Source organism: Lontra canadensis, unplaced genomic scaffold, assembly GCF_010015895.1.
Source record: "Lontra canadensis isolate GAN:19392208 unplaced genomic scaffold, GSC_riverotter_1.0 scaffold6, whole genome shotgun sequence".
NCBI lineage: Eukaryota > Metazoa > Chordata > Mammalia > Carnivora > Mustelidae > Lontra > Lontra canadensis.
Window position 1 is genome coordinate 37,267,007 of NW_022631000.1, and position 20,795 is coordinate 37,287,801.

Sequence of the window (20,795 nt, forward strand, 5' to 3'; positions counted from 1 at the left end):
AGGCTATATTGAGGAAAATAAAATACAACTTACATGGTCAACTTAAGGGCTGTTCTCAGCATAGACATATACAACTGTAAGATTTCAGAGAAGCAAAATTTACTTCAAAAGGGGGGATCTTCCAGGAAGTTTTCAAAAGAAAGCAACATTCCAGGCAGTTAAGGATCTTCCTTTATGTGTTCAATGAAAATATAGATTAGGATCTACTTTTTAGTTTTCTATTTCCTCCTTCCACACCTAGTCTGTGTCACCTCTTTCACATCTTTTTATAATCTCGTCTTTAATGAATTATTTTATTTGCTACAAGTCAGGAAACAAAATTAGGCTGGTTTAATAATTGCTTTCTAAAGAAGTCTCTAAGTGAAGAATTTCAGGTAAAACAGGTGAGTTTAGGGGCTGTGTGAGAGGTGTTTGGGTTGCAGAAAACCAGTTATCTGGGTATGGAGACATGTTCCAATGTATGGAGTTTTCTGAGAGACCACTGTCCTGATAATTGAAGTAATGCTGTGTTTATTATTTAATGATGACAGGTACACCATAATGTGTTATTACTCATGTGTTTCTGTTTCAAAAAACTTCTCTTTATCATTGTTTTATTTCAACACATGGACCAAATCATCCCAAGTTTTTGAGCACCTGATTTTAACTTGGGGTTTTAATGACATGTTGATGTTCCAAGAGGATTAAGTGTAGTGGGGATGGGTCTCTTAGGAAAGGAACGGGAGGGACAGATGGGGCAGGTTACACAGAACCATCATATGAGGTCCCACCTGGAGACTTAGGCTCTATCAGCTAGGTGAAGGGAAGCAAGAAGGGTTTCAAGCAAGTGACTGAACTAATGATAAAGTTGGCATTTTAGGTTGTTCATTCTGGCAGGCAATAAATCCTTAACTAAGGACATTGCAAACTGGGAGGGTATGCTCTGGAGACAATTAGAAAATGGAATTGACAGAACTGAGTGACTACTGGAAATGAGTTTAGACTGAGCCAGGAGAAGTTGTTTAGATGTACATCCATGTTTTGAATGGGCTAGAGAGATATAATAAAAATTTAATAATAATGAAAATAACATTATTGAGCATCTACTATGTGCCCGGTGCACAACTGAATGCTTTATGTGAAGTTTTAATCAAGTAGCACAGCAATCCTTGGAATTTGGTATAATTAGTGTCTCCATCTTAAAGATAATGAAACTGAGAAGGGAGTTGAGGGAAATTGGAAGGGGAGATGAACCATGAGAGACTATGGACTCTGAAAAACAACCTGAGGGTTTTGAAGGGGCAGGGGGTGGGAGGTTGGGGGCACCAGGTGGTGGGTATTAGGGAGGGCACGTATTGCATAGAGCACTGGGTGTGGTGCATAAACAATAAATTCTGTTACGCTGAAAAGAAATAAATAAAAAAACAACAGCAACAAAAAATTTTTAAAAATGAAAAAAAAAAAAAGATTATGAAACTGGGGCTCAAAGGGCTTTCCTAGCCCAAGATGACACAGCAAGAATGACGCAGAGGTGGGTGCCACAGGAATAACAAGTGAGACATGACTGCTGTCCTTAGTAAGACAGGCACTTAAGGAATCTCCTTATGGGTGGCCAGTACTTTATTGTACAAAGAATGCTTTTAAATCCGTTATTTTAGTTGATCCTCACATAACATTGTGGAGTAGGCATTGTCGTTATCATTTTACAAATGTTGAAACTGAGACCTAGAAAGAGTGTTATCTAAGATGACACAGCAAGTAGATGACAAGTCTGGTTCAGATAAGAAATCTGAATACTTTGCAGAACACTACAACTTCTTGTTTATAGGCCTCATTGGTGAATTACTGCCACTGCTCACATCGTTGCATGTCCTATGTCATTCATGGGAAAAGAGTGGAGAGGATAGAGTTTAGATTCTGCAATCAGACTGCTTAGGTTGACATGCCATATTTCCTGTAAGACCTTGGTCAAGTTTTGTAATCTTTCTGAGTCTGTTTTCTTATCCAAGTAATGAGAATAATAATTGCATCTTTTGCTATTTTTATGGGGCTTCAGTCATAATTTTTAAAAGAATTTATATAAAGATCCTGGAACCTAGTAAAATTCAGTAAATGTTAGTAGTGATAACAGTAGTTCAAAGAAATGACATGACATTAAATATGGAAGGAAATATTAAAATTTATAAAATTGCATTTGAAGTGAACTTTAAGGGATTTTGGAAGGTATAGAAGGAGCAGTACTGCAGTTGTGGGATTAAAAATATTTTTACCCCTGGATATTATTTTTGTTTAGAGTTTATGAGTAGGAGAATTAAATTATTGGAAATGTACCTAAAGAAAAACAATTAGGTAATCCAATGTAATGGTTCTGATGAGAACACTACGGTCCCAACCATGGGTGATAGTGGAAGGAACAGAAAGAGGACAAGTCTGTGGTACTGCACAGCATGTTAGGAGAGCTCTTCCCAGCATGAATTTGGGTTGTTTCCCCATAATATCACTTGGTAAAAAATAAGAACTGCAAATTCATTTTCCACTTGGACTAGGAAAAAATCTAATCTGTGAACAGCATTTGCTACACTATAATGAAATACATTTTAGAATCAGATATAAATGATTTGGGTGTTATATGGTGTTCTGATTACCTGTACTTTGTTGTTGTCCTTTGGCACAGGAAATCTGGAGTTGGTGTATGGATTCACTAATCCATCTTTGTTATTGTCTGCATTGTAAGAGCTGTTTATTTGATGGCATGTACACATTTATGCTTGTGTGCATGTGAATTTTTCACTTAATGCATGGTATCTAGGACTTTTCCCCCAGAATATAGAAATATATAAGATGTAAAAATATCTATACCCCAGTGATTGTTCTTAGTATTTCAGTCTCAGTTGAGTTTTCATGGTTGTCTAGCTGTTAAGCTGAATTAACTTTGAGTAGAGTGATTACTTTAAAATTATTACTAATAGTATTTTAATTTTTCACATCCTAGATTGAGTAGGAGTGGTTAGACTTTTTGTAATGAGCTGAGTATTTTATTTTATTTTAAAGATTTTATTTATTTATTTGACAGAGAGAGCTCACAAGTAGGCAGAGAGGCATGCAGAGAGAGAGAAGCAGGTCCCCGCTGAGCAGAGAGCCCTATGCAGGGCTTGATCCCAGGATTCCGGGATCATGACCCAAGCCTAAGGCAGAGGCTTTAACACATTGAGCCATCCAGGCACCCCTGAGCATTTTATTTTATAATGATAATTTTAGAATGTCTGTGATCTAAAACTAGCAAAAGTTCTTGAGACCATGCATAATCTTAGGGAAAGGAGAAAGGGGATGTTTAGCTTAAGTGGTATTTTTCAAAATAAATACCTGTCTGACAATCTTAGATCCACTGGGGCCATCCGGTGCATCTGCATGAAGTTGTAGGTAATTATTCACATCAGGGCAAGGGGCTGATGTGGATGGTGTGGTGGTAGGTATACTCTTCCAGATGAGTTTCCTTCCTCACTTCTACTCCATGAGAATCTCAAAGTCTGAAATCAGCTCAGATCCAAGGTGACCAATGACATATACAGTCATAACTGGGTTTTTACTTAATATGTTTCTCTTTGGCATCTGTTCAAGTGAGTTCAGGTATTTGGCACTCTCAGAATTGGCAGTCAAAGGTATTTTATGTCCTAATGCCTATGAACATAGCCTGATTGGTCAAACAAGAATAAAAAATGAGCTATCACAACAATTCACATCGTCATATCTTATGTAGATAAGTTTGTAAGTTTTACTGTGTATGAGGTAGCAAATAAAAATGCCACTGAGAACTGGCATAGTGAGGCCTGGAACTACCTCACTCAGTGATTGTCACTATAAAATCACAGCCCCTCTGCATCTTGTTGGACATTCAAAATGTCCTTAAAGTGCTAGAAACAAGCAAATCTCTTTTTAAGTCTTCTACCTCATATGCCCATAACTTACCTGAATGAATCCTTTAATTGAGCTGTTAATGTCCTATTAGCCACTTTTTCCTCCCAAAGAAATTCACGTTCAGCTGTAAGATAACTTCCTGTGTGAAATTTACAGGTCTCTCAGCCATAAAAACCATTAATGCATAATACATAAACAAAAAGTATGCTCTTTAAAAAAAAATGGCAAAAGCAAAAAAGAAAGGAATTTAGTCTCTGCTTTCCAAGGGAGAAAACATGAATCTTGCATTTTTATTTTTGATGCCATTTTGCCTTTAAATATATGAGATGACTATTAATGCCCGTATTCACAGCAGGAGTAGAAGGGAAATGACAGTAAATTGTAAAGTGCATTTACATTATAACAAGGCCCATGGAAACACTGTAATTCACACAGTTATTTCAACAGAGGTTGGACTCCCTCCAATTTAATTTTCTGAAGTTGGGCTGTGCAGCTGGGTCATTCCTGGTCTAATCTGGGAAATGTATCTCTTAAGGCTGTGGATCAGAATGCCAGCCTCCCAGCTGTCACCGAGGAGCATCATTTACAGCCACTGAGATCTGAGGGCAAAGCATCAGAATCACTTTATGTGGACACAGCAGCCTAGCTAGCTTCATAAATTCTGTTGTAAAGAGCAATAATCAATATTTCATGTTTAATGATGCAGAGCTAAAATTAGTATAGATTTTGTGTCTTCTACTTTTCCAAATTATGCAAACATTAGTAACCCCTTTTTTAGTGCCTTTATTACATTTCCATTTAAAAATGGCCAATGGAAGGGGGCAGTAAGGAAGATTGGTGATATTTAATTGAATGATAGAATAGTCAAAAGTAATTTTGGCTCTTAACTTTTGTTAAATAGTTACCTTTAGGTTAACATGAAATTATTTCCAACACACAAAAAAATGATGTATATAAGTGGCACAGGCCTTGTCACCCATAGCTACACAATGAAGTAAATTGCAGATTGTTTCCATGTTTTAAGTTACTTTAAATGCTCTGGGATATGCTGGGAATAAAATGGCCAAGGTATAAGTCAGAAAGGTTAAAGTTTGGTGTCTAAATATAAGTGTGCTTTATATGGTGAGTGCTGTGAAGTGTGTAAACCTGGCGATTCACAGACCTGTACCCCTGGGGATAAAAATATATGTTTATAAAAAATTAAAAAAATAAAAAATAAAAATAAAAAAGGAAAAAAAATATATAAGTGCACTTTAGAGAAAAAATAATTTTGAATGAATTTCTTATTTTAAACTTGTTCAAAGGACATATCCTGCTTGTTTAGACAATAGAAGTGGCAAGGACAGAAAAAATAATAAAAGAACAATATCTTATTATTGGGCAGATTAAGGTACTGACCAAGTAGCCACAAAGATGAACTGACCTAACCTTTTAGCTATATTCTCCTGTCTGTGACAGGAGAAAAACCAGCAGGAGTAAGGTAGGAGGGACAGCCAGACACAAAAGAACAAAATCTAGCATCTGCCATTTAGTCTAGCAGTTTACATCCAAGTTACTTCAAAACAACTCTTATGATATTGCGAAGCATAGGCTTTGGCAAATAATCAATCAATTATGCCCCCTAACTGTACAGCCTCCCATTTCACAGCCTCCTGTAACACAAGTTTTATTTGGGAAAATAAGATTAAGGATATGGAATACTGTATGTCTTGGTTATGCTTGAATAATTCTAGCAAAAGCAAAGTTAAGATCCTTGAGGCATGTCAGCCAGAGTCCAGTAAGAAGACATATGACTCATTTAAAAGAGTGATTGAAAGAGTTAATGGAGTGGCTACATGGATATGGGCAGAGTGTATGGAAAATCACAAGGGATGGTGATGCATCTGGGTCTGTCAATAGCTAGAAAGAGCAATAATAAGGAAGGGAAAGGAAGAAAACAAAAGAAAGGCCTTGAACGGGCAAGAAATGGGAGCAGTTATGGACAAGAACCACCTTGTGGGAGAGGCCACTCCATGCGAGCTGTAGCCTCTAGTAACACCAGTCTGTGCTTTCATGAGAGACCGGAGAAAAGAGAGTAAGTAATCCAACTTCTCTCTTCTGCTAACTTTTGATTTTATGCAGTGCCGCCCACTGCTCAAATCCTATCCAAGGCCACAGGACAAAGGGGCCAGGTTCATATAACCTAAAAATTTTGAGCCTCCCAGAACTCAAAGGAGAGTGGGGATGAGTCAAGAGTATGAATAGGGAGATGTTGGTCAAGCAGAACAAAGTTTCAGTTATGCAAGATAAGTAAGCTTTAGACATCCAATGAATAGCAGTGTACAGTTAACAATACTGTAGTGTATACTTGAAATATGCTAAGAGGGTAGATCTTAAGTGTTTTTTTACCCCACCAAAAACCAAAAAAAAAAAAAAAAAAAAGAAAGAAAAGAGAAGGGAAAAAAGGAAGGAAGGGGGGGAGGGAGGGAGGGAATGAGGGAGGGAAGAAGAAAGAAGGAAGGATGGAAGGAAGGAGGGAAGGGTAACTATAACATGATGGATATGTTAATTAGCTTGATTATGGTGATTATTTCACAATGTTTGCATATATCAAATCATCAAATAGTACACCTTAAACATATATAATTTTAAATTGTCAATTATACCTCAGTAAAGCTAGAAAAATATAATGTTAAATAAAAAAGAAAGTTACTGAATGGTTTAAAAAAAAAGCTTATTGGGAGAGGTAGAGAAGAGTCAGCAGAAGACATACAATTTCTTGGGATTTTTAGGAGCATTAAGCTACTAAGATTTCTTTTCACTTCAGTTAGAGCAATGCATTCAATTCATTTATTATTCATTTATTCAACAGATATTTATTGAATGGCTTATTGGGGAATAGGCATCTCATCGTGAGCAAGTCACCATCCCTAACTTCAAAGATCTTAGTGGTGGGGTGGCAGGATGCATCAGGTAGAGAGGTAATGCTAAAATAGGGATCACCATAGTTTGCTAAGGAAGCAAGATATGGTAACTGACCTTCCTGTTGAGTTCCAAAAGCTTCTTTGGGAAAGAATAATGTTGGGGACTTCCTGAAGGAAGAGTGGGAGTGGGTGAGTAGAATAATTGGGGGCACACTGTTATTGAATGTCCAGTAAGAGAGGATGTGAGTTCCAGGATTATGTGAAGTTTCATATGACCAGACTTAGGGACGAAGTGTGTGGGGCAGGGCATATGAGGTAGAATGGGGAGAGACAGCTGGGCCCTGTTGCACCAGACCTTGACTGCGGAATTTGGATTCTGTCCTCAAAGCACTGGGGAGCTACTGTTGGTTTCTAGTAGGGAAATGACATTTCCAGATATGAAATCAGAGACAAAAAGGACTAGTGGGAGAAACCAGTGATGGGAAAGACCAATTTGTATATGTTTTTAATGGTAAATTGAAACAAAACTTTCAAAAAGTTAAATTCCAAGTGAAGATCTGTTGAGCAAGCACCTTTCTTATCCATTTCCAAGAAAATGAGGACATGGTTTGGAAATTCCAGGCCAATTGAATTGAAGTGTTTTTGTATAGTTAGCTTAAATAACCAAATGATGAAATCAATCCTCTAAATTGTCAGCAGAACAGCTGTTCAGAAAGCTCTTGTTAGTCATTGACCTTATGTTTAATATGATTTCCTAGAACGTGGATAGTCAGATTGAATAAAGTGCTGCATCAAAGCCCTCCCCACACAGCAAGATCTCTGCAATGAAAGAACCAAGGAAAGGAGAGTGGCTGGCACAGAGTGCAAAAGCCCTTTATTTCCTGCTCCCCAAATCCCCAGGGAAAAGGAAAAGAAGAAAGCACGCCACAGGCACATCTTAGAGAAGAAAGTCCTGGGACTACTAACAGCTCAGTCTCTTTCCTAATCATAATCCAGGGGGTAAAAAAAGAACAAGTTTATGACCTAAAAATCCTCCTTTGGTTTTCAGGATTTTATGGATTCTTATTCCATCTGTTTCCTTTCTGTATAACAGCTGCTTCATCTATTGCTATGTCACTAGAGGTGGGATGGGATATGATGAAAGATTAGATGGGAGAGTTGGAGTTTTGATGGAAAATAGAGGATAAATATGGAGACTTGTTCTTAGAGTAAGAAACCAGTGTCTATAGTACTGAAGAGTTAGTTTTACCTTGAAAATAAAAAGCCACGTATAGAAGTGAAAAAGATGTTCTGTTTACCTACTTACCTATCTATCAATCATCTTTCTCTTTCTTACCCATTTATCACATATGTACTCTGCCGCTATCCTGCTGGCTTCCACTTACTATGAAAAGCGCACATGTAAAAGAGTTAAAGTAAAAATAAAGAATTTCACACACCATATAGTGTAAGAACAGAGTATAATTTTACTAACAGCATGGAAAAAGTAGTTCTGACAATGGAGTATTTAATTTAGCTTAAGCTTCAAGGCAAAATAAGCAACCTCTGTAAGACTTATAAATTGTTATTGTTTATGAAGACAAGTGAAATATTGTATCAGAAGGGGAAAATATCACCTCCTAGTAAATCCTAAAATTTTATTCTTTTATATGAGAGAAACTATAACAAAACATACAGTGTCTTATAGAGCAGTTTTGCAGAAGATGCAGAATTATTCTTCATGTGAGGTTTCTTATACCAGTATTGGATATAAAAGCAGGAGTATTTAATAAAAAGGAACTGAAGACCATGACCTGCTTTATCCATTATTCTTCTGAATAACACATGTTTTAAGACACTGACAAAACAAAACAAAATAAACAAGAACTGCCTGGTTCTGAACTTTTATAGTTCCATGCCTCATCTAAGTTAGGGTTTTGTATATAGTAGCCCTAGGTTATGGCTCATACTGTCACTTTTGAGTTTGGATTCTTTCAACTGAAAGATAATAGAAATCTTAACCAAAAGTGCCTTAAGCAAATGAGAGAATTGGCTCATAAAGCTGACAAGTTTATCAGTATGCTGGTTTCCAGCTCTAGTTTGACCAAGATGTTCACAGCATCACTAGAGCATTGGTTCCTTAGCTGTTTTCCTTGGCTTTCATCCTTTCTGCTATGTTATCTTTTTCTTCCAGTTAGTAGCTCTTACCATAGCAAATATTTGCATTTGTTCCAGGGTTCTTCACACTTCAAAAATCTTTATACTCTAGAATTCAGAAGGAAAAAAAATAGAAATTCTTCTCTAGGTAACAAAGTGCAGTTTAAACAATAAATATCGGTTGAGCAACGAATTACAAAATATAATGTTTAGTGAATTAAGCCAGACACAAAAGAATAGATAATTTTATATGAAGTTCTAGAATAAGCCACATTAATCTATGATGATTGAAATCAGAACAGGAGGGGGAATTAAAAGAGAAGAATTGGAAAGAAACTTTCTAGAGAGAGAAATGTTCTTTATTTCATTTTTGGGTGGTTGTTCTGCCAGTGTATGCATTTGTCAAAAGTATGTTTATGGTATGTGCATTTTATGCACTAAAATGTAAAAGGCTAGGTACTAAAAGGTGAAGCTGGCTGATGTAAGGAGAATTGACTTAATATGGGAAACAGAGATAAGAGACTCAGAGTTCGCTTAGACCACACTGAGAAGCAGAGGTCAGTTCTGGATATATTTTGAAATTGAATCAACAAGATTAGCTGATTGTGTGTTGTGAGAGAAACAAAGGCATAAAGCCTGATTCCTAGGTTTTATCTCTGCATATCTAGGTGAATAGTGATGCCATTTGCTAAAGTGAGGAAAAAGTGGTGAAGAATGAGTTTGGGGTGGGAGGGTGAAGGCAAGGAAATCAAGACTTTGGTTTTGAACTTGAGATGCCCATTGGCCATGCATCTGGAGCTGTCAAGTAAGAAAGTAGTGTAGAAGGGAGGAGTTCAGAGGAGAGGTCAGGTGCAAATATAAATTTAAAGCCATAGGACTGGATAAGACCTCCTAAGGAGTGAGGATTGATAGGGAAGAGGACAGATGCTTACGATAAACTCCTGGCATACTTCCAGAGGAGCTAAGATTTCATAGGAGTGAGGAGGATTTGGATGAATCAATGAGGGGAAGATGGGGTCCCATACCTCCTTCAGACTGTGCTGAGTATAGCATGTGGGATAGAAATGACCGCCTCTTAAGCGGACTGCAGGAGAGATGGTGTGTTCAGGGACTCAGCCAAATGTGTCATCAGCAAAGTCCTCTATATCCTAAAACTCTTTTCTAAATGGTTCTTTGATCTTCTTGCTTTAACAAAAACTTAGCTCTTCCCAGAGCAGTGAGGCAGGGTACAGTCAGAATAAGTTAAAGAGAATGTTCAAAGAGAGGATAGAGGATTTTGCTAATGACAGACTATGAATTCCAAAAGGCTCAGTGGAAAGCTTGGAGGGATTGGAGAAAGGTAGGTGACAGGGTCAAATTCTGGGATACACAATGCAGTAAAAAGTTAAAGAAAATGAGTAATGGGGGATGACCTAGGAGACTTGGAGTTCTGGTAGCTTAGAAGCATGTTGAGACTCGTCCCGATGGTCTTGTAGGGACAAATGTGTGTAACTGGGGCTTCCTCTTGGCACGTTAATAGTTTTTGTGAAGAGGCAAGTAGTGGCTTCTGTCATATCCCTGAACTAATCCCTGTGGCCTGAAGAATGGGATTACAGAGACTATGGGTGCCTAAAATGCAGAGAAGGGATGTGTGTGTGTGTGTGTGTGTGTGTGTGTGTGTGTGTGTGTGTGTGGTGCATTTCTGCGTACTGTGACTCAGGGACAAGTGTACTTAGAGTTACCAAGAGACAGGAGGGGATGACTGCTGAATGGCCAAACCCAGCACACACTCATTAGAGCCCTTCACCCAGCAACCAGCAAACATAACACTGTTGACAGAGTAAATTTGGGAAGAACGTGAGTGGATCCATATAAACACATCCCCACTCTGGGAAAATAACAGGAAGCATTATCTTTAGTGGCATAAAAAAAATCACACAATTTGGCAGTATTGTATTCTAATTTGATCAAGGATCAAATTTTATTGTATGTTTAAGCACTTATCCATTGCAAAGTCCAGAACTCTCAGCAGTGTGTTATCTCAATTTGCAAACATTTGTACTCAAATATTATTACCCACAAGTACATGGGGTCAATTTATACTTCTTTTCTTTTTCACAGGAAGAAATGAAAAGATTGCAGAATCCTTTAGAACAAGTTAATGATGGAAAATATTTACTTGAAAAGTAAGTAAAAAATACAAGAAATTATTTTGTTTGAGGTTAAAAAGCTTGCAAGAAAAAAAAATACCTGCCAAGACAAAAATGAATAAGTAAATTCCACAGTTTCTTATGATATTGTTGTAATCAGGACTCAGAAATATGGCTTATTTGAGATACAGTAGATAGATGTATGGCTAGTTGAGCTATGAAACACAAGCCATACTGATTAGCAGAATAATATGATGCATGGAGATGTGGTGCTATGTTTGAGGCTTAAAACTTGACAATCCTGCCGTGTTTTTGGCTTTTAATCAATGACGTGTATGGAAGGCAGTCATAAAATTTTCAAAAAGGACAAAGTAACAACAGTAAGACCGATAGAATGGACATTTAAAATAATATTACAGAATGGAACAAAACCGTGCTGGGAAAAAAAAAAAAAAGCAAGAAAGACATGAAATTTAACAGGGATACAAGTGAATTTTTCTTTTTTTTTTTTTTTTAAGATTTTATTTATTTATTTGACAGACAGAGATCACAAGTAGGCAGAGAGGCAGGCAGAGAGAGAGGAAGGGAAGCAGGCTCCCTGTTGAGCAGAGAGCCCGATGCGGGACTCGATCCCAGGACCCCGAGATCATGACCTGAGCCGAAGGCAGCGGCTTAACCCACTGAGCCACCCAGGCGCCCCCACAAGTGAATTTTTCATTTAGAGTTTTAGATTGTGCAATTAGAGCACGTGAGGGATATATTCTGATTTCAGTTTGTGTTTAGATGCTTTGAGGTCTTATCTGCTACTAACACGAGACCATGATTTTATATGGCTTCTAAAAATATTACCACAACATAAGACTGATCAATAGCCACGCATTGTCAAGATAAAAGAAAAAATTAACTATCATTTACTGAGCATTTGCAATATCCTCCATATTCGTGAATGCTTACAGATGTTTCCTCATAGAATTCTGATTACAGCCTTTGACATAGGTACTATTTCCATTTTATCGACAGGGAAAGAGGTTCAGAGAGCTGTCAGCACTTATCTAAGTATATTTAGCTCAGAGTAGCGAGGGTGAGAATTTGGATGCCACCAGTGCTCTCAACCACTAGCTAAGTCCCAGTGCAAAGCCCATGTGGGTGTCACCAATGGCTCTGGTCATCACGTTTAAAAAGCACATACAGGGGCACCTGGATGGCTCCATCAGTTAAGCGTCCAACTCTTGATTTTGGCTCAGGTCTTGAACTCAGCATCTGTGAGATCAAGCCCCTCCTCAGGCTCCACTCTGGGCGTGGGGCCTGCTTAATATTCTCTCTCTCCTCCTCCCTTGCTCTCCCCTACTCATGTGCTCTCTCTCTCTGTCTTTGTAAAATAAAATGAAATAAAATAAAATAAAAACCATACAGACCTTCTCAAAAGCATCAAAGGAGGTTAATTAAAATTATGGGGATTCTGGAATAATGTGAAACTATTACAAAGAGCTGAGTATGTGTACTTGGAGAAAAGAAATCTCAGAGGGAACATAATGGTTTTCCTCAAACATTTGAAGGAATTTTCCTATTAAAAAGGGGCTAAATTGCCCTTCTTGCTCTAGAGAGCATAACAAGAATCAGTGAGCAGCACTTATAGAGAGACAGCTTTGTGACTCAGAAAAAGAATAACTTTTATAAAAATGCTGCCTGCCCAACAGAATGGACTTTTGTGTTAAGGAGTGAAATGACAGATACTAGGGGTTTCCAAGAGTGAAATGCCCATCCATCTGAAGTGCTATTGAAAGCATTCCTGAAAATGGAAAATCTTGGATGTGATTTCCTCTTTCTGATTTTATCCTAGCTTTGTGAGTCTGGACAAATTATTTAACTCCCCTGAACCCAGCTTCCTCATCTTTAAAAATGAAGATAGTAACACTGACTTGACACTCTTAGTGAGAGCATTAAATAGGAAGTGCACAATAGCACCAGGCCTTCCATGTCAGCTTCTCTTTCCAGCCCTGTGGTTGTTTGGACTAGACACTTTCAGATTCATTCTGTCTCCATGATTCTAAGAATTTGCCATGTTATCACTTGAAGGACAGTTTCAGCCCTTTGATTAAATGAAGTTTCTGGGTTATCTTCAGATTTAATTTATACTTATCATGTGTACTCTTATTAATATGAATAACTAAGAATAAATTAGTTCAGTTCCCACCCCCCTCATCACCACTAGCAATATGTAAACAATAATAATTTAAAAGTTTTTGGCTGTGTAACTAGAAAGGTTTTCCTTTACGGAGATCAGTGGTTCTTCATCCTGGATGCCCTTAGAATCACCTGGGAGTTAATAAAAAATGAAATAAGCTTTGGCATAACCTCCACCCTAGACAAATTGAATCTGAATCACTGGGGTTGAAGTCCTTAAATTAGTATTTCTTAAAAGCTGACTTCATGTGACTCAAATGAGGAGCTAGGGATGAGAACCAGTGGTCTTGGTACATTTTAGATTCCTTTTGGTTATTCAATAATCTCATGTAACTTAATTCTCTTAGGACACACTTTCTCTGTGACTTTCAGCCCTTTTGACATGGGGCCACTGAGTCAACGGTCAACAAAAGAATTCTTGAGACATTTTCGGTGCAAAAATGTGTTTTTATTAAAGCATGGAAATAGGGCCGGTGAGTAGAAAGAGTTGCACTGTGATCTTGAGGAGCTTTTGATTATATACTTTTAGGTTGTGGGGAGAGGGTAGAGATAAAGAAAGTTTCTACATGGATTTCCATATGCTAAAGAAGACTTACAGGATCCTAGAGGTCTGGCTGTTCTCAAATTAAAGTTCCTTTTAGTCTCTAGCAAAACATCAACATTATTAAGGCAGCCAGGAGTTCCCTGAGGAATATTATACTCTGCATATCTTAGGTATTTGTCAATAGACTGCAAGTTGTAAGGAAATTTAATTTTATCTACATTTCTTTTGCTTTTGTTCTCCTTATCACTTTTATCTATTAAATTTGGTTATGTTGGTATCTCATTATTGATTTTAATATAAGAAGTGAACTCCAGAAGTTTTTTCCTTGCTAATTGACCCACAACTTTGTATTCAGTTTTTCACTAGTGCCAGCATGTATCTTTCCCAGCTCTCTGCTCTCAGGAAGATTTGTGAAGATTAATGGCAGATATGTGGGCTTCTGCCTCCTCTTTCCTCCCCTATTCTTTCCTTGTTACCCAGAAGCAGGGAGAAGCTAAAAGCCCCTGGAAATGGCCAATCATCTTTGCATGCTTATTTTTCCTTATCATGATTGAGGAATTCCAGAGATGGGAATTAAAGTCTCCCTTCAAAGCACACAGGCGTGTGGGGTAATCGTCCCTTTCATGTTTGTCCAGGACAGAGAGAAAACAGTGGCTCCCAGCCTTAACAACCTATACCCATTTGCCTGGAATTCTAGAGCTTTTTCCTGGTTGGCTTTGGGTGGGGCTGTGTCCTTGAAAGCTGTCAGACTTGATTGAAAAATTGGTATACTTTGAGTGAGCAGTTCGGCATTTCATTATAGCTGTAGCTGACTTAGGTGCTGATGTAAATCATCTCAGCTACTTGAAATGACTGTAAGTTAAGTGATAGTGGTGTCATAGCTGTTGATCAGTTATTCCCCCTTGGAACATTACATTTATTCTGAATGGTCAACAGGGTTTTGTGGTAGACAGTGTGAAGGGAGGGTAAGCCGCAGCGCTGTTCTACTGGAGACTGTATGTAGGGCCAAACCTGTGCATTCTGTGCACATACATACACACACTCAGTAAAGCTTCCTGTGTGCCCATAGACAGAAGAGTAATTAGTAAGACTATTAATTAAGAGCCTGCTTATGGCTGTATTGTTTTTGATAATCATTTATTAACTTAAATAAGACCTCAGGGTGATTGCTATTTGTTGTAAATACTGAATCAGGCTAGCTTTCTGGTGGGAAATGTGTGATTGTTGGTCACACATTCACCTCACATATCATCATTTTATTACCCACAGGTAATTATCGATGGAATGAGCTAAAGCTATCCAATTAAACCTACAGGTACTCCTAATTTAGAGTTTGTTGAGGTTATATAAATTATAACCCCAAATTAGCAAATTTATTAATGTTGTAATTTTTTTCTTTTTTATGAAAACTTGAGCTTTGGATTTGGTTGCTGCATAACTACAGGACCCACAACACCTCACATGTATCTCTGTTGCCCAGTTTGCTAATATGCTATTAAGGGGTTTAATTAACAAAATCTTTCTTTTTTAAGATTTTATTTATTTATATGGCAGAGAGAGATCACAAGTAGGCCAAGAGGCTGGCAGAACGAGAGGAGGAAGCAGACTCCCTGCTGAGCAGAGAGCCCGATGCAGGGCTCAATCCCAGGACCCTGAGACCATGACCTGAGCCGAAGGCAGAGGCTTTAACCCACTGAGCCACCCAGGCACCCCTAATAACAAAATCTTAAAGTATCTTTACTATAAGGCTATTGTCCCTACAAGATCATAGACTTGTAAAAACAAGACTTTCCGTGCCCATCAACCCTGGATTAGGTCCCTCTGTGTTTCCCCTATAATAGCATCCATCACACTTGTAATTATTTGTTTAATATCTATCATCTCCTAGATTGTAAAATCATAGAACAGGGACCATGTCTAGTGTTTTCACCATTATATCATTCGTGTTTTGCATCGTTTCTGACACATACAGAAGACATACAATACATTTACAAATGAGTGAATAAGGATGAATTAATAAGGGACCCAGAATATGAATGGTGCAGAGCAAACAAGAGTGTTTTTTTCCCTTACCTCTGGACATCCCAGCTGGGCAACCACAAAGCTATATTGTGCTGATGGCACCATCTACATAGGCCACATGGGAATTTATCTAGTCCACTATGTGTTTCCCCATCTCTTGGTTATTCCTTTCGAAAGAGGAAAGAGGAGAAAATCCTAGATAACTTCAGCACATTGCTTTTAATCTTTTTCTTTTCTTTTCTAAAACCATAGTCCTGGTCTTTATTATCAGACCAATTTGAATACCTTCCTAAATATTTTTCATCATTCTCCTTTCTTACTCCCACAACATCCTTAAACATCCCATTCAAATTTCCCTACCCCAAAAGCTTTAGGTTTCCCTGCAACAATTTTTAAAAAAGATTTTATTTATTTATTTGGCACAGATAGAGATCACAAGTAGGCAGACAGGCAGGCAGAGAGAGAGGGGAAAGCAGGCTCCCCGCTGAGCTCAGAGCCCAATGCAGGGCTCAATCCTAAAACCTTGAGATCATGACCTGAGCTGAAGACAGAGGCTTAACCCACTGAGCCACCCAGGCACCCTTGCAGCAATTTTTCACACTGTAGATAGCAATCCACTGATGGTTTGTTAAATCACTTTGATGGGTCACTACTGAAATATAATTTTTAAAATCTAAAATATAATAAAAGATATCAGCATACATTACATGTAGTTGAGGAAATAATGTACCCTGAAATTTTTGTTTCCATTTAAACACACATGCGTGCACACGCGCGCACACACACACACACACACAAACACCCTTAGCACATGCATGTAATGGATCGGGATGCCAAATATTTGACCTATGAAAACCACTCAGTACGATTAAGTTTAGTAAATATGTTATTAAAATCCTTCAAGCCGTATTTTGTGGTTGTGAGACTTGAGTTTCAATGTGTCTTCTGCTGTATAGTGACAAGAACATAATCTCTTTGAGCTTCTGATTTATCAGCTGTACAGTGGGGAAAATAATTGGTAGAGGCTACTGTGAGAATTAAGATAATACATGCATAATATCTATGATAGTGTTTTATATGTAATTTGTGGCCAGTGACTATTGGTTTTCTGCTTAGCCAAACTTATTTCCTACTTTTATCCTCCACTTTCACCAAATTGCTCTTTATTGTCTAAAAATAGCTGATTTTTATCACCCCTAATCCTTTGTTTTAATATCTCTCTCATATGTATTACCTTTCACATCTCAACTTACTTAATTCTTGTCCATTCTTCAAAACCCACATCAACTACCACCATCTCCATGAAATCTTCCTTGATCATTGTAGCATCCAGTGATTGCCTAATAAGCCCAGAGGAGCACTGATCCTATATCTATAGACCCCTGCCAGGAGTTTTCCAAGGCAGAGATTCATGCTTTTCTCATAGTGAGAGCTCTGCAAAGCTTACAGAATGAAAGGAGGAAAGGTTCAATGACAGTGGTGCTATTGGAGTGAGAATGAATGAAATCTCCTTTACAACTTGGACAATGCCATGGGATTTGTAACACTCTCCTTATATTACCCCCGCCCCACCTAAACGGCCCAATATTTTGTTTTCCTCTTTGCTTAAAAGAAATGACTCTCATGCCTTAAGTATGAATAATGAACTAAGAGGAAAAAATCAAAGGAATAGAAAAGGTAAAAGGTAAAACAATATTTTCTTTTTATGATATGGTTATTTATCCATTATCCATCAATAGCAACATTTAGGCCTCTTTGAATTAATTAAAATGAACAAAATTGGATGTCTATCTGCTTTTTCAAATAAATATAAATGAGCAGTTTTATTGCTATGTAGGTTGTCTAGATTCAGCTATATTGAGACATTATTTCTGTTTCTAGTCACCAGCTGACCATGGATACGGAGAATAATATTGAAAAGTATCCCCTCAATCTGCAGCCCCTGGAATCAAAGGTGAAAATGTAAGTTATTTCAAAGTTTACATTAAAGCAGTAATTTTGCAGTTCTTGTTTTTTTTAACTTCTAGACTACTCTGGAATTTGGGGATACACGAATTAAGCATTTATATATTTCACATCTATATATTAACGATAATTTCCTCTGTTCTGAGAGGCAACAAAACTGTTTTGGGAAAACAGCGCCATCTACTGGATAATATGGGGGACTATTTTATTGTCATCACGTCCTCATTTCTTGGTTTTTCCCTTTTTAAGGCAGAATGCACCTCTTCAGCATCCACTAGCGTTTGCCGCTGTCTTTCATCTTAGTAACTTGGTTAATTTTACCATGGAACAACTTGGCTATTTTTACATTGGGCCATTTCTTTATTAAATACCTAAACACTTTTAATCCTCTTCCTCCTATTTCCATTGCACCTCTCATCCATATATTTTGGAAAAAATCTCTTCTTTTCCTCTTCACTTCCTGTCATTTTCCTTTTTATTCTCTCTTAATAAGGCCAAATGTGAATCCCCGTCCCAACTACAAATGGCTGTTATATAAAGATAGTGCTAAGAATGGGCGCCCAGGTGGCTCAGTTGGCTAAGCATCTGACTCTTAATTTCAGCTCAGGTCATGATCTCAGGGTCTTGAGATTGAGCTCTGCTTTAACCTCTGGGTTGGGGCCCCCATGTCAGGAGCCCCTCACGGAGTCTGCTTTCCTCCACGGAGTGTGATTCCCTTTCTCCCTCTCCTTCTGCCCCTTCCCTTTCTCACAGCCTCTCTCTCTCTCTCTCTCTCTCTCAAATAAATAAATAAATCTTTAAAAAAAAAAGAGAGATGATTTTAAGAACACTTCAATATTAACAAAAATGAAACTGGTAACTTCACCTTTCTCCATCATATACCTGCACTAGTGAGAACTTGAGGTGGGGGTTGGGTGGGGCAGGAAAGACTCTCAGTTGTTTCCTCACATGCAGCCCAACTGAAAAGAAAAGAATTTGATAAGAAAGTCTCAACCTCTTTGTGGAGTGCAAAGTAGAGAAGGGACGTATAATCACCTCAGTAGCAATTTTAAACTATGCTTGCTTTCTGTAATCCTTTCCCATTCTGATTTTCCCTCGGGAGTGCATATAAGAATTTTCAGTGAGAGCCTATGTAATCTTTCTCTCTCTCTCTCTCTCTCTCTTTCTCACACACACACACACACACACACATGCGCACGCGTGTGTGTGCATACACACAGCTTAATACTCTGAGAGGCATGTATTTGAGAATTTGAACATGTCTGAGGTTGGCTAGGATAACTGATCATTTGCAGGAAAGCCCAAAGAGGAATCCTTTAGAAAATAAGTCACCCTCAAGAAGGGAGCCTTGAGGTGTACAACTTTGAAGAACAATAAGCCATGGATTTAGGAACAGAAATGGTGCACATATATATACTATCCTGCTGGATAAAAGCAAATATTAACATAAACCCCTGCCAATTTACATTAACCCTGGTTATCAATAAAAAGCTTGTCTCTGAGTGAAAACATAGAGATACCTTCAAGATAAAGTTCAAACATGGCTTCTGAACCTGTTGGGTCCCTTCCTAGGAAGCTCTGTGTCATGCTTACTAAGTGAATAATAAATCAGGCTACCAAATTTTATGCAAGCAATGTGTCAGCCTCACTACAGAGGATGTGAGTTTTCAAACAGAGGTTGCTTTATTCTTAGGAATTTTCTCATTAAGATAACATCCTCTTAAATGAAAAAGTGCTAGAATGGAAAGTTGTTTGTGTGAAAAATAGGAGTGTTTGATTTGAATGCTGAAATGAAGCTAAGAAACCTGTCTGGTCTTTTTTGGTTTTCAGCATCCCTAATATGTAGGCAGAGGGGCAGGTGCCAGGAAGAGGAGCAGGCAAGAAAAAAAAAAAAAAATCTCTCTGTCTGAGATTCCAGCCAGCTCAGAAAGTCTGGGACTTTCCCTGTGGTTGGCTTGATAGAGGAGTCTCAGCTCAGTGAGGTGCAAACAGAATGGTTTTATCTCTTCTAATAACACCGAACCCCATTTCCACTCACTGGAGGGGGATGAGGAAGTGAAAGCTTAATCTTGTCCAATAATGGAATTTGAGTCCCATCGGAGAATTTAGTCCAGTTCAGTGACTCTTGCCTAATCTGGTTATTAAATTCTTAACTCTCAAGACAGGTTAAACATCTCCCCTCTACACACATTAGATCTTTCCTACAATTGTGCAGCTTGTTCTCCTCTGTATTCTCTCCTCTTTCTAGTTGCCCCTTCTCCTTGATATTACCTCTCCCATCCCTCATGTGCTAAACACCCAACTGCCCCAGGATTCCCACTAATGGTAACACTTAGCTCCTTGTCAGTTGTTTCCTTAAAAATAGCTCTAAGTGTTGGGGCCCTGGGAGAAGGGTCATTTGGTCTCCCCTGAGTCTCCACCAATGATGCAGGCTGTGCCTTTCATTGTGCCCCTTGCTCTGCTGGGATTGTCTCCCTCAGACTGACCTTGGCATCCTCACAACAGGGTGGATCTTGGCAAACCCTCATTCCCACTTCCCAAAGGATTTTCTTTAGTCCTGCAGAGCACTGGATCTGAAAGATGGGGCCTTGTGCCAGGTTCCAGAGTCGCTGTCAGACTTCATAGGTTTTCTCTCAGGGTCTTCTGGGATTTGTTGGTGGGAACCTGCTGAATATCTAGCTTCCTCTAGTGGGTAGAGAGAAGTGAGTGAAGCGAGGATTACTACATTATAAGATTTGCTTGGTTTCCTGGAAACTCTCCTCTCCCTTCCCTGACGAGGCGGAGAGGGTTAGAAGGTTCCAATGAAGGTTTTCTGGACACTCCAACCTCTGCAAGCCCTGAGGTGGGATGCACCTTGGCGGGCCAATCTGTGAGCATAAAAGAAAATAAGGAGGATGAGACTGTTCTCAAGTGTGGGCTGCCTCCATCATATACCTGCACTAGTGAGAACTTGAGGTGGGGGTTGGGTGGGGCAGGAAAGACTCTCAGTTGTTTCCTCATATGCAGCCCAACTGAAAA

At 38.5% G+C, this 20,795-nt stretch overlaps 1 protein-coding gene across 1 annotated transcript in view; it reads left to right on the forward strand.

The window, feature by feature from the left end:
- The window catches only part of LOC116864732 (IQCJ-SCHIP1 readthrough transcript protein), a 721,490-nt gene that overhangs the window by 177,795 nt on the left and 522,900 nt on the right, over positions 1-20,795 (forward strand). Inside the window, exons 2-3 of the mRNA XM_032852613.1 lie at positions 11,034-11,098; positions 17,694-17,774. Coding sequence (XP_032708504.1) covers positions 11,034-11,098; positions 17,694-17,774 — 146 coding nt within the window. The remainder of the gene's footprint in view (positions 1-11,033; positions 11,099-17,693; positions 17,775-20,795) is intronic.